The 14,047-nt window shown below is 50.2% G+C and overlaps 2 protein-coding genes across 6 annotated transcripts in view; both read left to right on the forward strand.

Moving 5' to 3' along the window:
• The window catches only part of Tnnt1 (troponin T1, slow skeletal type), a 12,556-nt gene extending 3,548 nt beyond the window's left edge, over positions 1–9,008 (forward strand). For both annotated transcript variants that reach the window (XM_008846675.2, XM_008846676.3), the window contains 9 exons: positions 529–547; positions 2,932–2,995; positions 3,246–3,362; positions 3,895–3,972; positions 4,657–4,770; positions 5,274–5,383; positions 6,374–6,464; positions 6,584–6,624; positions 8,877–9,008. In XM_008846675.2, coding sequence (XP_008844897.1) covers positions 529–547; positions 2,932–2,995; positions 3,246–3,362; positions 3,895–3,972; positions 4,657–4,770; positions 5,274–5,383; positions 6,374–6,464; positions 6,584–6,624; positions 8,877–8,922 — 680 coding nt within the window. In that variant the 3' untranslated portion in view covers positions 8,923–9,008. The remainder of the gene's footprint in view (positions 1–528; positions 548–2,931; positions 2,996–3,245; positions 3,363–3,894; positions 3,973–4,656; positions 4,771–5,273; positions 5,384–6,373; positions 6,465–6,583; positions 6,625–8,876) is intronic.
• Positions 9,009–13,813: 4,805 nt separating this feature from the next.
• Positions 13,814–14,047, forward strand: part of Ppp1r12c (protein phosphatase 1 regulatory subunit 12C) — a 28,219-nt gene continuing 27,985 nt past the window's right edge. For 2 of the 4 annotated variants that reach the window (XM_008846677.3, XM_029570165.1), the window contains exon 1: positions 13,815–14,047. This exon is cut by the window's right edge and continues 228 nt beyond it. In XM_008846677.3, coding sequence (XP_008844899.1) covers positions 13,961–14,047 — 87 coding nt within the window. In that variant the 5' untranslated portion in view covers positions 13,815–13,960. The other 2 variants (XM_017801543.2, XM_008846678.3) reach the window with 2 other exon arrangements.

Consider the following 14,047-nt stretch of genomic DNA (forward strand, 5'->3'; position numbering starts at 1 on the left):
TATATATATCCTAGCCTGGTCACCATTTCATGGCAACCCTCCAGCTTCAGCCTCCCGAGGGCTGAAATTATGAACATGAGCCCCCTGGCTAATGGGGGCCTGAACTTTAGGGTCTCAGTAAGAATTGAGGGCCTGTGTCCCAAAGGAGGGGGGCTAGGAACAGCTTTGTGGGTCACGGAATGAAGAGAGGCAATGGGGTCCCCTCCACTACTGGGCATGGTAGAGAAGGGTAGAATGTAGGGTGGGGGGTCAGATATAACTGTAGACAAGTTTGGTCTCTCGGGCTTATAGAAACCCGGGAAGGGGTGTCCCCACACCAGTGCTGAATGTATAGCTAATGCGTGTGCCCCTCTTCCTGCCTATGGGCACTGCGACTTTCCTTCTCTCTTTTCTCCATCTCCTTCTTAGCACTGGAATCTAAGATCTTCCCTGGGCTTCTGGGCCTTCCTCCTAGGGTATGCCAAGCCTCTGCAGTGAACTCTTGCTAATTATCTTTTTGTATTCCTCCCTCTCCATTGCTACCCAAAGAGGAGCGCCCCAAACCAAGGTGAGGTGCTTCAGGGTGGGGACATGTCCTCCTCTGTTCCCTGCAAAGACAGGGCACTGGAAAAGAGTCCAGTTTCCAAAACAGAGTGGGAGGGGGCCTTGTGTCAGCCCAGGGTAATCAAAGAAGGCTTCCTGGGAGAAGTGATGCCTGAATCCTAACCAATGAGGGTCTTACCAGCTTAGAGAGGGAGTGAGGGATATCGAAGCAAAGAAAGCCGCGTCTTATATCAAAGTCCAGTGGTTGTATATAAACCCCAATCTGGATGCAGACCCTGTCATTCCACCCACATGAGGAGGTCACTGCGCCAGGCAGACCACTACAGGTTGTGGGATCTGGGCCGGCTTATAGGAGGCCTGATGCACTGGTATTATGGCAAAAGCTTTGAGCTGCAACACCACCACAGAAAGAACCAGAAGCAAGTCAGGCTACGTGGCACAGCTTTTGTCATCCCAATTACTCAGGAGGCTGGGGCAGGAGAGTCAGAAGTTTGAGGCCAACCTGGATTCAGTGAGTTCAAGGCTAGTCTGGGCAACTTAGTGAGACCCTGTCTCAAAATAGAGTAAAGCTCGGTGTGGTGACACACACCTTTGATCCCAGGGCAGAGGCAGGCAAATCTCTGTGAGATCACAGCCTGCCTGGTCTACATAGTGAGTTCTAGGCCAGCTGGGGCTTCAGAGAGACCCTGTCCAAAACAAAAACAAAAACAAAAAAACCTTAAAAAAAGGGGGGAGGGGAGCTGGGGATGTAGCTTAGCAGTAAAGTGCTTGCCTAGATTACACTAGTGAGGAGCTTGGGTCAATGCTCAGTGATGCTTAGTATGCACTATTCCCTAACTAACTCCCAGTACCACAAACAAACAACCAAACAAGGAATAAGTAGAAATTCCTGGCTGGGTGTGGTGGCATTCACCTTTAATCCCAGCACTCCAGAGGCAGAGGCAGGTTGATCTCTATGAGATCAAGGCCAGCCTGATCTCATGAATTCCAGGGCAGCCAGGGAGACTCTTTGAGATAGAAAAACAAAAAAAAATCCTAGAAATTCCCTAGTGGATTGGAGAGGTAGCTCAGTGGCTGACGGCAATGGTTGCTCTTGTAGAGGACCTCGGGTTTGATTTCCAGTACCCACATGGTGGCTAACAACTGTCCATAACTCCAGTTCCAGGGGATCTGACACCCTTTTCTGGCCTCTGCAGGCATTGTACACGCATGTGGTACACTTACATGTATGCAGGCAAAATACACGAATTTAAAACATACAAGTTAAAAAAATAAAAGGCTAGCTGGGCATGGTGGTGCATGCCTTTAATTCTAGCACTTGGAAGGCAGATGCAGGTGGAGATCAAGGCCAGCCTGGTCTACATAGTGAGTTCTAGGTCAGCTGGAAAAAAAATAAAAATAAAAGACTAGAGTGCAAGGGGCAGGTCTGTAGAGGCCAGTGCACTGGGGAGCCATGGAAGGGTTTATAAGAAGGGGAGGTGTAGGCTCAGGCTGGTTGAGAGGTCACTAGGACACAGATGTTCTTCAGGATCAGGGAAGGTATATGGAGCAGGAAAGGCCACCAGGGCGGCGGAGCCTCCCAGGGGAAGGGCAGAGGGTGCCAGATGTGCAAAGATTTAGCAGTGTGTGTCGGGGGAGCAGGAAATCATGAAGTGTGTGTGTGTGTGTGAATGTGCCACGGTTCGTGGAGGTCAGAGGACAACTTATGGGAACTGATTCTCTCCTTCCACTATGTGGGTCCCAGGGATAGAACTCAGGTCATCAGGCTTGACAGCAAACACCTTCTACAGGCTGGCCCATCTTGTCCCCCCGACCCACCCTTTTCTTAAATGCTGAAGATTGAACCTGAGGCCTCACAGATTTCAGGCAAGTGCTCTGCCACTGAGAGACCACCCCCAGACCCCATCTGTAGATTTCAGGCAAGTGCTGTACCACTGAGAGACCACCCCCAGACCCCATCTGTAGATTTTAGGCAAGCGCTCTATTGCTGAGCCACATCCCCAGTCCTGTTTCACTTTTCATTTTGAGACAGGGTCTCACCCGTTGCCGGGACTGGCCTTGAACTCATTCTAGCTCAGGCAGGACATGAACTTGCCTTCCAGCCTCCTGTGCAGATAGGCTGATAGGATGACAAGGCTTGTGCCACCAGGCTCTGCCCATTTAAAAACATATACGAAAAACAGGTAAAACAAATTGCCATACCATATTTTATTTAACACATCGCATTCCTTTGTTGGTACGAAGACCCCAGCAAGGCTGTATTTCACCACTGTGGTCTTTGCACAGACTCACCACACTGGGGGACAGTTGTCACTTTGGACAACATGTGTCAAGTGGAGTGAGGGAGGTCAGCCCACTGATGGTCTCTATTCCCATGTGTCCATGCAGCCGTCCTGTGGTGCCTCCTTTGATCCCCCCGAAGATTCCAGAAGGGGAGCGTGTGGACTTCGATGTAAGTGACAGGTGTCCCACCCCAGACACAGTTGCTGGCCCCTCGGCGCCTTGCGCCCATTAGGAAAGGCGCCCCTCGCCGCTGCCTGCTGGATTTATCCCAGACTACTGCTATCAGCAAAGAATGCTTAGCTGACATCTGTCGGAAGCCGTCCCAGCTGGCTGTCAATCATCACCGCCTGGGGGAGGGGCGGCTGTAGAGCGCTGGACCGGAGTATTTATGCCAGCCGCCTCATGGACTCCCTCTGCAGGACATCCACCGGAAGCGCATGGAGAAAGACCTGCTGGAGCTGCAGACCCTCATTGACGTACACTTTGAGCAGCGGAAGAAGGAGGAGGAGGAGCTCATTGCACTGAAAGACCGCATCGTGAGCGAGGGGAGAGGGGGTGTCCCTGTGTGTGTGTGTCCTCGTACATCCCTCCCCTCCATCTGTGTGGTGCCTTAGGGTCTCACATTGTACTCAAACCTGTATTTTGGCCTAACCTGGGGATACACATCTGTGATCCCAACACTCAGAAGGCTGAGACAGGAGGATTGCACCGAGTTCAGGATCAACCTGGCCTACATCAGACCATATTTCAAAAAGAAAATCTCATTTATGGGCTGGAAAGGTGGCTCAGTGTTTAAAGGCATTGGCTGTTCTTGCAGAGGTCCTGGGTTTGGTTCCCAGCACCCACATGGTGGCTCAAAACCATCTGTAACTCCAGTCCCAGGGGGTCTGACACCCTCTTCTGGCCTCTGTGGGCATTGCACGCATGTGGTGCAGTTACATACATGCAGGCACTCACATAAATAAAAAATACAATGAAAAACTCACTTCACCCATAGCCTACTTTGGGAGGGATAACTGGGGGGAGCTAGCTTCTGCACCCCCTCATCGTCCTCCCTCCCACCTCCAGGAGCGGCGCCGTGCAGAAAGAGCTGAGCAGCAGCGCTTCAGAACCGAGAAGGAGCGAGAGCGCCAGGCCAAGCTGGCGGTAGATGCCTATCCCTCCTGGGGGAAGACAGTTCTATAATCTCTGTGGTTCTCACAAAGTCCCCAAGCTGTATGACTTAAGGATCTTCCCATTGGAAGGGACGGAAACCCCAAACATTGATTCAGCTAAGAGGATGGAACATTTATTTGCATTGGTGCACATAAATGAAAAGTCTAGGGGCTGGAGAGATGGCTCCGTGGTTAAGAATATTGGCTGCTCTTGCAGAGGACCCAAGTTCAGTTCCCAGCACCCATGTGGCAGATAACACCACCTGTAACTCCAGTTCCAGGGGATGTGATGTCATCTTCTGGCCTCTGTGGGACTGGATGCATGGGTGCATCTACCTACATGCAGGCAAAACACTCATAAACAAAATATAAATTTTTAAAAGTCCACAGTTGGGCTAGATTCAGGCATGGCTGGATCAAGGTCTCAAGCCATACCACAAAGACTGAAATTTGTTGGGTGTGGTGGGTTCCCACCTAAAATCCCAGTACTGTGGAGACTGAGCCCGGAGAACATACTGAATTAGAGGCTAGCCTGGACTACATAGTGAGCTAAGGAATGGATCCCTGCATGACCCTAACTTCACTGAGCATGCAGCTGAGCCCTGGGCCATCCATGTAGGACCCTCATCCCTCAGTCCTGGAGGGCTGCATGGGCTGAACCCCTCCTTTCCCACAGGAGGAGAAGATGCGGAAGGAGGAGGAAGAGGCAAAGAAGCGTGCAGAGGATGATGCCAAAAAGAAGAAGGTTCTGTCCAACATGGGGGCCCATTTTGGGGGTTACCTGGTCAAGGTGAGTTTAGCCTACAGAAATCTGAGGTCTACATTCACAGGGAGGGAAGGGAGACTTCAGAGTGCTGGACCTGATGGGGAGGCCTGAGGCCTGGGCTCCTGGGTCTGAAGGAGGAGGGCTGGGGTCTGGAGCTCTGGGTCTGAGGGAGGAAGGCTGGGATCTGGAGTTCTGGATCTGAGGGAGGAGGGCTGGGGCCTGGACCCCTGGGTCTGAGGGAGGAGGACTGGGGCCTGGACCCCTAGGTCTGAGGGGGGAGGACTGGGGTCTGGAGTTCTGGGTCTGAGGGAGGAAGGCTGGGGCCTGGACCCCTGGATCTGAAGGAGGTGGGCTGGGGCCTGGACCCCTGGGTCTGGGGGAGGAGGGCTGGGGCCTGGAGTCCCTGCATCTGAGGGAGGAGGGCTGAAGCTGGACCCTGGCATTGGCTGAAGTGCTGGCTATGAGGGCAGGCTCCTGAGTAGAGCTGGCCTTGGCATTATTTCCCTGACTTGATTTCTCCCCCTCAGGCAGAACAGAAGCGTGGGAAGCGTCAGACAGGTCGGGAGATGAAGCTTCGGATCCTGTCTGAGAGGAAAAAGCCCCTGGACATCGATTACATGGGAGAGGACCAGCTGCGGTAGGTGGTCTGGCGGCTCAGCCATGTGCAGGGAGGTAAGGTGGCTCACAGCAGGTTTCCATGTGCCATACCCTGGGTCTGTGTTACTTCAGGCAAGTGGCACTCCTCTGGGCCACCACTGCTTGTCTCCCCTCAGTGTCACTGCAGTGCGACCTGCCCTTGTAGCTGGCATGTCCTGTAGAGACTAGCATCTATACCTTCCTCCTCCTAAATTTAGCTTTAGTTGAGGAGATAGACTCAGGAGGAACAGAAGTTCAAGGTCATCCTCTGCTACCTACTGGGCTGGAGGTGGTAAGTCAGCCTAGGTTACAGGAGACCCAGTCTCAGAAATCAAAACAAAACTAAACACAATAAAAAATAAGAAACAAGAAAACAGAAAAACCAAAACCCAAAACCCAACGCAAAACACGTCAGAGTGGCGGGTCTGGGAATGGCTTCTTTCTCTTCTTTGAGAGGTCTCTTTTGGATGTGGAGAAAGTGATGACACATTTTTATTTTTATTTTTGACTTATTTATTTTTATTTTATGTGTATGTGTTTTGCCTACATGCATGTAAGTGCACCTGTGTGTGCAATGCCCAAGGAGGCCAGAAGAGTGCATTGGGTTCTCTGGAACTGGAGTTATGAATGGTTGTTAGCTACCATGTAGGTGCTGGGAATTGAACCCAGGTCCTCTGCAAGAGCAGGCAGTGCTCTTAACCACTGAGTATCTCTCCTCTCTCTTTGGCTCCAATCTTTTTTTTTGGGGGGGGTCTTTTTGAGAGAGTCTCCCTGTAGCCCCGAACTCTTAGAGATCCGCCTGCCACTGCCTCCCGAGTGCTGGGATTAAAGGCATGCACCACCACACACAGCCTTGGCTCCAATCTTAACAAGACTGCCAACCAGACCAAACTCAAGAGACTTGCTGTGTGGCTTGGGGCAGTTCCCTCAACCTTTCTGGCTCAGCACAGCCCGAGTCTCCCTGCATCCCAGCACTCTGTCACTTTGCCAGGGAGAAGGCCCAGGAGCTGTCCAATTGGATCCACCAGCTGGAGTCGGAGAAATTTGACCTGATGGAGAAGTTGAAGCAGCAGAAATATGAGGTGGGTGGGGCCTGCCTCTGTTGGGGGGGTCAGACTGGATGGGAAGGGGGGAGCAGCGGAGCCAGGGGCGGGCATCCCCACTGCGGACTGCGATCCCAGCCTTGCCTCCTGCCCCACAGATCAACGTGCTGTACAACCGAATCAGCCACGCCCAGAAGTTGTAAGTGCTGCCCCTCCCCCACTTGTCTCCTCCCACTCTCCTTACACCTAGTCCTCCCCCACCTCTCACACCTGGCTCTTCCCTCTTCACACCTGGCTCCTCCCCCTCCCCTCACATCTGGCTCCTCCACAGGTCTGCTCGTCTGTGGCTTCTGCCATCCCACTACCTTGTGGCATCTTCCCCTTCTTCCTGGGACATTCTTTTTGCATTTCTTTCTATATTGGTCCTTGGGGGTTTACTTTTGTTCATTTAAGTTTTAAAAGATGTTTTTTTTTGCTTGTTCAATAAGTTTATTGTCTTTATGAAGATTATTTATTTATTTTTTGGTCTTTTTGAGACAGGGTCTCCCTGTAGCCCTAGCTGTCCTAGAACTCACTATGTAGCCCAGGCTGGCCTTGAACTCACAGAGATCCACCTGCCTCTGCCTCCCGAGTGCTGGGATTAAAGGCGTGCGCCACCATGCCTGGCTATTTTTTTTTTTTAATGTGTGTGTGTGTGTGTGTGAGCCTGCATGAGTTTATATGCACCATGTGTGTGTCTGGTGTCTTTAGAAGCCAGAAGAGGGTGTTGGAGTCCCCTGGAACTGGAGTTACAGGTGGTTGTTAGCCACCATGTAAGTGCTGGAAACTGAATCCGGGTCCTCTGCAAGAGCAGCCAGTGCTCTTAACCACTAAGCCATCTCTCCAGCCCTATTTATTTATTTTTAATACTTTATTTATTACTTTTATTTTATGTGTATAAGTGTATTGTCTGCCTGCATGTGTGTAAGTGCACCTGTGTCATGCAATGCCCATGGAGTCAGAAGAGAGTGTCAGATCTCCTGGAACTGGAGTTACTGGCAGTTGTTAGCTGCCATGTGGGTGCTGGGAACTGAACCCAGATCCTCTGCAAGAGCAGCCAGTGCTCTTAACCATTGAGCCATCCCTCAGCCTCTCTTGTTTGTGTTTTAAGACAGGTTCTGATATAACCTAGACTCACTAAGTAGCTGAGGCTAATCTTGAGTTCCTCATCCTCCCCCTTCAGTCTCCAGAGGCCTGGGATTACAGGCTGTGTCACCAACTCCAGCTCGTTTGTACCAGCTGTTAAGTTTGAGTCTCCTTCCTGCCTTTCTTCCTAATTATGTTCTGTAAAACATTTTTTTCTGGCCAGGTCTAGTGGTATATGCCTTTACTCACAGTATTTGGGAGGCAGAGGCCAGCTGGGTCTGCATAGTGAGTTCCAGGCCAGCTATTTCAACAAAACTTTTTTTCTACATTTACTATGTGTGTGTGTGTCTGTGTGTGTGTTTGTGTGTGTGATTGCACATGTGTGCCATGGTGTATGTGGAAATCAAAGGACAGCTTATTTATGGGTGTTGGTTCTTTCCTTTTACCATTTTGTTAGTGGGAAGTGAACTCAGTTCTTTAGGGTTAGTGGCAAGCATCCTTACCTGCTGAGCCATCTTGCCCCACCCCTTCCTTCTGTTTTTTTTCTTTTTTGGTAGCCCAGGATGATTCTTGATTTCCTTTCGTAACTAAGGCTGTCCTTGAAATCCTGCCTCTACCTCTCAAGTGCAGGGATTACAGAACCACAGTTTTTGTTTTGTTTTGAGAGTCTTGCTATGTATGTAGTCCAGGTTGTCCAAGATCCTCCTACCTCAGCCTCCCTACTGCTGAGACACCACAACCAGCCCTCTCTCTACTTCCTGCCCTCTCTCTCCCCTCTCTCCCTCCCTCTCTTGTCTCTCTCCTCTTACTCCAGCCTCCTGAGCCTGAGCTTTCTTGCGTTACCCCCTCAGCTCACTTTTCCTTCCCCTCATGTCCCTAATTCATAAACCTGTGAGTATTCTGAACTGACCCAGAAAAGTCAACCCCCCACATGGTCACCACCCACCCACAGGGCATTATCTGAAAGAGATGCCACTTCCTGGGGGAGTGACTCAGTGGTGGAACCCTGCCTAGAATCCCCCAGTGAGGGGCTGGGGGTGTGGCTCAGTGGTAGAGTACCTGCCTAGAATCCCCAGTGAGGGCTGGGGTGTGGCTCAGTGGTAGAGCCCCTGCCTAGAATCCCCTGGGGTGTGGCTCAGTGGTAGGGTACTTACCTAGCATGGGTGAGGCCCTAGTTCACCTAGGTCACCAGTACTCAAAAAAGAAACAGAACTGATGGCCTCTGCCCTCTTCTTCCTCTGGGTGAGGATGGGTATTTGGTGGACTTGTACTAGCTCGACTTGGAGACCTGGAGCCTCTTCCTGACACCTCTTTCTTCTCCCACAGCCGCAAGGGGGCAGGCAAGGGCCGAGTTGGAGGTCGCTGGAAGTGAGGCTGTGAGGACACGGCCCGCTGAGTGTCACCCGGGAGCTACTGGAGTGTGTCTCATCTGGAATTCAAATAAAAGTTCCCCAGGCACCTGCTGAGTTCTTTAATGTTGTTATTACTGTGCGGCTGGCTGTGTGGTTTGATTGACATCTCTCCATGCAGCTTGGGAGAGTCCTCAACTGTCATTAAAGGGATGTCAAGTAGGGGCTGGGGATGTAGCTCAGCTGGTAGAGTGCCTGCCTAGTATTCATGAGGCCTGGGTTTTGATCCCTAACATCACATAAACTGGACGGATGTCGCATGCTTGTAGTCCCAGCACTTGGGAGGTGAAGTCAGGAGTATCAGAACTTCCAGGTCATTTTTGGCTACATTGTGAGTTCAAGATCAGCCTGGGCTACATGAGACTCTGTCTTAAAAAATCATACCAATAAACAAGTATCTTAGGGGAAGGGAGAGAATGGGGTGCACATGGCACTCCCTGGGGAGAGACAGGGATGACATATTAATAGATCTATAAGGTGTGATTTTAGGACTCAGTGGGTAAAGGTACTTGCCACCAAGCGTCATGGCCTGAGTTGGATCTCCAGGACCCACATGGTAGAAGGGAAAAACGAACTCCTGAAAGGTGTCCTCTGATCTCTGTGTACTGGCACACAGGCACATTAATGAATATCTATCATCTATCTATCAATCATCTATTTAAAAAGAACTATCTATCTCTGAACTATCTCTGAACCTCTCTGAGGCTGGATTAAGAACACTTGCTGCTCTTGAAGAGGACCCAAGTTTGGTTCCCTGCACCCAGATCAGGTGGTTCACAACTACCTGTAACGCCAGCTCCAGGGGATCTGATGCCCTCTTCTGGCCTCCATGGGTACCTGCACTCATGTACACACACATAGTTTAAAAAAAAAAAAAAAAGACATGATGGTGGGGGGCTTCTTTCTGTTTACTTCTTTGAAGGTGACATTTGGGAGGGTACCACCTTTAGAAGATTAGTAATTTCAATACATCCTTCCTGTTGATGAGTTTGAGGACCCAGGGTCAGTAGCATGATGGGCCATTAGGCATGGTAGCCACGGGTATCCCTGGAAAATTCACTGCCTCTTAAATTTAACTGTTTGTGTGTGGAAAGTAACTCTTTTAAGGACAGTTTTAAGCAACAGGTCAGGGGCTTGGGTGTGTACCCAGCACTGGGGAGGTAGAGTCAGAAAGATTGTGAATTTAGGGCCAGCCTCGGCTTCATATTGAGACCCTGGGTCTCAAGACAAAACAAAACAACTAGATCAAAACTGGCTTGTAACAGTCTCACCTTTGTCTGACGCCGGCCAGGAGTGTAGCCTTATTGCATTTGTGGCTATTCTCAGTTCCCTACCTTATCTGAACCATTTTTGTTTGGACAGAGTCTCACTATGTAGGCCCTGGCTGGTCTGGAACTCTCTATGTAGACCAGGCTGGCCTCAAACTCACAGAGATCTATCTGCTTCTGCCTCCTGAGTACTAGGCTATCTCAACCATCTTTATAATGCATGGTGGAAGAAAGAAAATTTTCTTATTTATGTATTTACTTACTTATTGCTACTGAGGACTGAACATGAGGCCTTGTAGATGCTAGGCAAGTGCTCTACTGTAACTGAGGTATATCTCATGACTTTTAAAAAACATTCTACTTAAGCTGGGCATGGTGGCGCATGCCTTTAATACCAGCACCCGGGAGGCAGAGGCAGGCGGATCTCTGTGAGTTCAAGGCCAGCCTGGTCTACATAGTGAGTTCCAGGACAGATGGGGCTACAGGGAGACCCTGTCTCAAAAAAAAAAAAAAAAAGACCAAAAATCAAAACCAAAACCAAAACCAAAAATGTTCTACTTGAGGAGAGGGTCTCAGTAAGTTTCCCAGGTTGGTCTTGAAGCATTTGTCCTGAGCATTCTGAGTAGCTAGGACTATATAATCCATCAGCTATCAAGCCATCAGGCCTGGATTCTATCTGTTGTTGGTTTGTTTTTTCACCAGCATTGAGGAGGGACTGTGGTTCCACAGGTAAGTACTGAAATGCCTGTTAGGGTGGACAGGAAATGGCACACTTGAAAAATGAAAACATCTTCACACTGGAAGGAGACTCACAGAAGAGAATTTTATCAAGTGATGTACCTTTTTTTCCATTTGTTTATTTAGTGGAAGTGGGCACATCTGCAACAGCAGGGGTGGTGTGGGGGTCAGAGGATGACTTTCGGGAGTCGGTCCTCTCCTTCCACCACGTGGGTCTCAGGGTTTGAACTCAGATCATCAGGCTCGGTGGCAAGGACCTTTACACACCAAGCCATCTAGCTGGCTCCTCAAGTGGTCCAGAAAGGAACATGCACACCAGCCAATATCACCTGCTTATCAGTTCCTGTTCTGCATCTCTACAAACCTAGGAAACAAGGACAAAGAACCAGGGCTGAAGAGACAGCTCAGCAGTTAAGAACACAGGCTGTTCTTGCAGAGAACCCCGGTTGCAATCCCAGCACCCACAAAATACATAACCACTAACAACTCTCTGTATCTCCAGTTCCAGGGAATCTGACCCCCTGTTCTGCCTCTGTGGGCAGCACATGGTGCACTTACATATAAGCAAGCAAAACACTCATACTCACAAAAAACATATAAAAATAAATTAATTAAAAATATCAGCTAAACTCTAAAGCTAACTTAAAAATTGCAACTAGATCTCATGGTTAACTATGATCTGCAGATCATCCAGTGGTTGACCAGATAACCCAAATTGTATGTTGTCCTGTAAATAAACAACATCCTGAAAATACATTAATTTGCATGGATATTTACAAACACAAGCCCTCATAAACAATACACACATAGCCACAGACAGGATCACAAATACACACAATTGGGTGTCATAATTATGTGCTCCTGGGAGAAAAATGTTGGTATGTGTGTGTGGGTGGGGGGAGTTCAGTCATCTGACATCTTAAAAACCACAGGACTGCTAGGTTCAGTGGTTCATGTCTGTAATCCCAGCACTCCAGAGGCAAGGCACGTGGATCTCAGTTTGACGGAGGCCAGCCTGGTCTACATTGTGAATTCTGGGCCCGCTGGGGTACAAAGAGACCTGGTCTCAACAAAACAAAACAAATGTAAAACAAAAAACAAAACAGAACAAAATCACAGAACTGTCTCTCTGGATTACCCCTCACTTCCCAGGGCTTTACGGTTTATTTCTCTGCACAAAACCAAAGATTACAGATACCGCCTGAGAAAACGCAAGTTTTGGACTACAAACCCCATCTTGCCACAACAGCGTGTCATCTGAGCTACATGTCCCAGTGTCCTCTGGACATGGTGGGCTCAGGAAAATTGTGTTGTCATTTTTGGGCCCGCCGCTTTGGAGTCCTCTCTCTAGTGTGATGAAGGGATTACCGCCAGAGACTGTGGACTTACCTTGAGCTGGAAATCTGTCCAGGGGTGCCTTGGGTCTTGCCTACGACATCTGGGCATTTGGGTGCGTGGACCTGAGGACTACATTTCCCAGCGTGCCCTTTCTTGGTATGATTGCCCTGACCTTTGCAGGAAGAACTTTATTTCCCAGCGTGTCATGGGCAGTCACCCATCAAGTTTAGGACTGACTGTTTTAAATCTGGTTCGGACTCAATTTCCCGTGGGCCCCGATCTTTCTGATGCCCTAGGGAGCCCGTTCATTCTTTCATTTATTCAAAAAGTATTTTTAGGGATTGGAAAGATAGCTCAGAGGTTATGAGCACTGGCTGCTCTTGCAGAGGACCTGGGTTCGAGTCCCAGCACCCATGAGGTTGCTAACAACCATCTGTAACTCCAGTTCCAGGGGATCCGACATCCTCTTCTGACCTCCCCGGGCATTGCACAACATGGGTGTACTTACACACACGCAGGCAATATACTCATACACATAAAAATAATAAAATATTTTAAAAAGTATTTTCTAACGCTCAGTTCTAGGCACCGAGACTAAGGCGTGCTCGCGGAAGGCAAATATCCCTCCTTTATGGAGGCTATTTCTGGTTGATGGGGGCAGATTTTTGAAAAGCACATCTTGTGCGCCTGTAATCTCTGCAATTAGGAGGCGGAGGCAGGAGGAGCAGTTCACGGCCATCCTTAGTTACATATTGAGTTCCAGGCCAACCTGGGCTGAATGAGATCCTATTCTAAAAAAAAAACCAAAATGAAACCCTAGGAATAAATACATGATATAGTGTACATAAAGTTGATGAGATGTATGGAAAATTCGTTCTGTACCATTCAGGATCCGTACCCAACATCATTTCCCACTTACCTTTCGACGTCACGCTCTTTGGCCTCTTTACATAGTACTCTGACTGCATTTCCCAGCATGCCCAGGGACATCCCCCTTGACTTACAGAGCCCGTTTCCCAGAGTTCCCCGGGGGCATGCCCTCCTTCAGGCGGTTTTCATTACACCCCCTGAAGCTGCAGACTTCATCATGTGCCTCGGGATATAGCGAGTCTAGGAACTTCCGCTTATAGACTTCCTTTCCCAGCGCTCCCTGCGGCTTGCCTACTGCTTCGTCTCACATCCGGCGAGGACTACAGGCTTCTCCTCGATGAGGACTTCATTTCCCAGCGCTCCCTGCGGCCTACTTCCGGCCTCCCTCGCCTCTTCTGTGAGGCTTAGTCGTGTCTCCTTAATAAAGACTCCATTTCCCAGAATGCCCTGAGGCTAGCCTAATGCTTCCTCTCAGTCACATCGGGCGAGGACTTCAGGCCTCTCCTGGATAAGGACTTCATTTCCCAAAGCGCCCTGCGGCCTGCTTCCTGGCTAGTCGGGTCTCCTGGATGAAGACTCCATTTCCCAGCGCGCCCTAGGACAGCGTCGTGACGTCAGCACGCCGAGCCGGGGGGGCCGAGCCTTACCGCTGGGCGGTGCGCTGTGAGTGACCGTTCCCGGCTGCGGCCCCCGGGGCGGGTCGGTGGCTGCTGTTAGTCGCCGGGCCCTCCCTCCCTCCCTCGCTCGCTCGCTCGCTCGCTCGCTCGGCGGGCGGGCGGCCGGCACGATGTCGGGGGAGGACGGCCCGGCAGCGAGCTCGGGGGCGGCGGCGGCGGCCCGGGAGCGGCGGCAGGAGCAGCTGAGGCAGTGGGGG

The sequence above is a fragment of the Nannospalax galili genome, unplaced genomic scaffold, assembly GCF_000622305.1.
Source record: "Nannospalax galili isolate Female #2095 unplaced genomic scaffold, S.galili_v1.0 scaffold842, whole genome shotgun sequence".
In the NCBI taxonomy this organism is placed as follows: Eukaryota; Metazoa; Chordata; class Mammalia; order Rodentia; family Spalacidae; genus Nannospalax; species Nannospalax galili.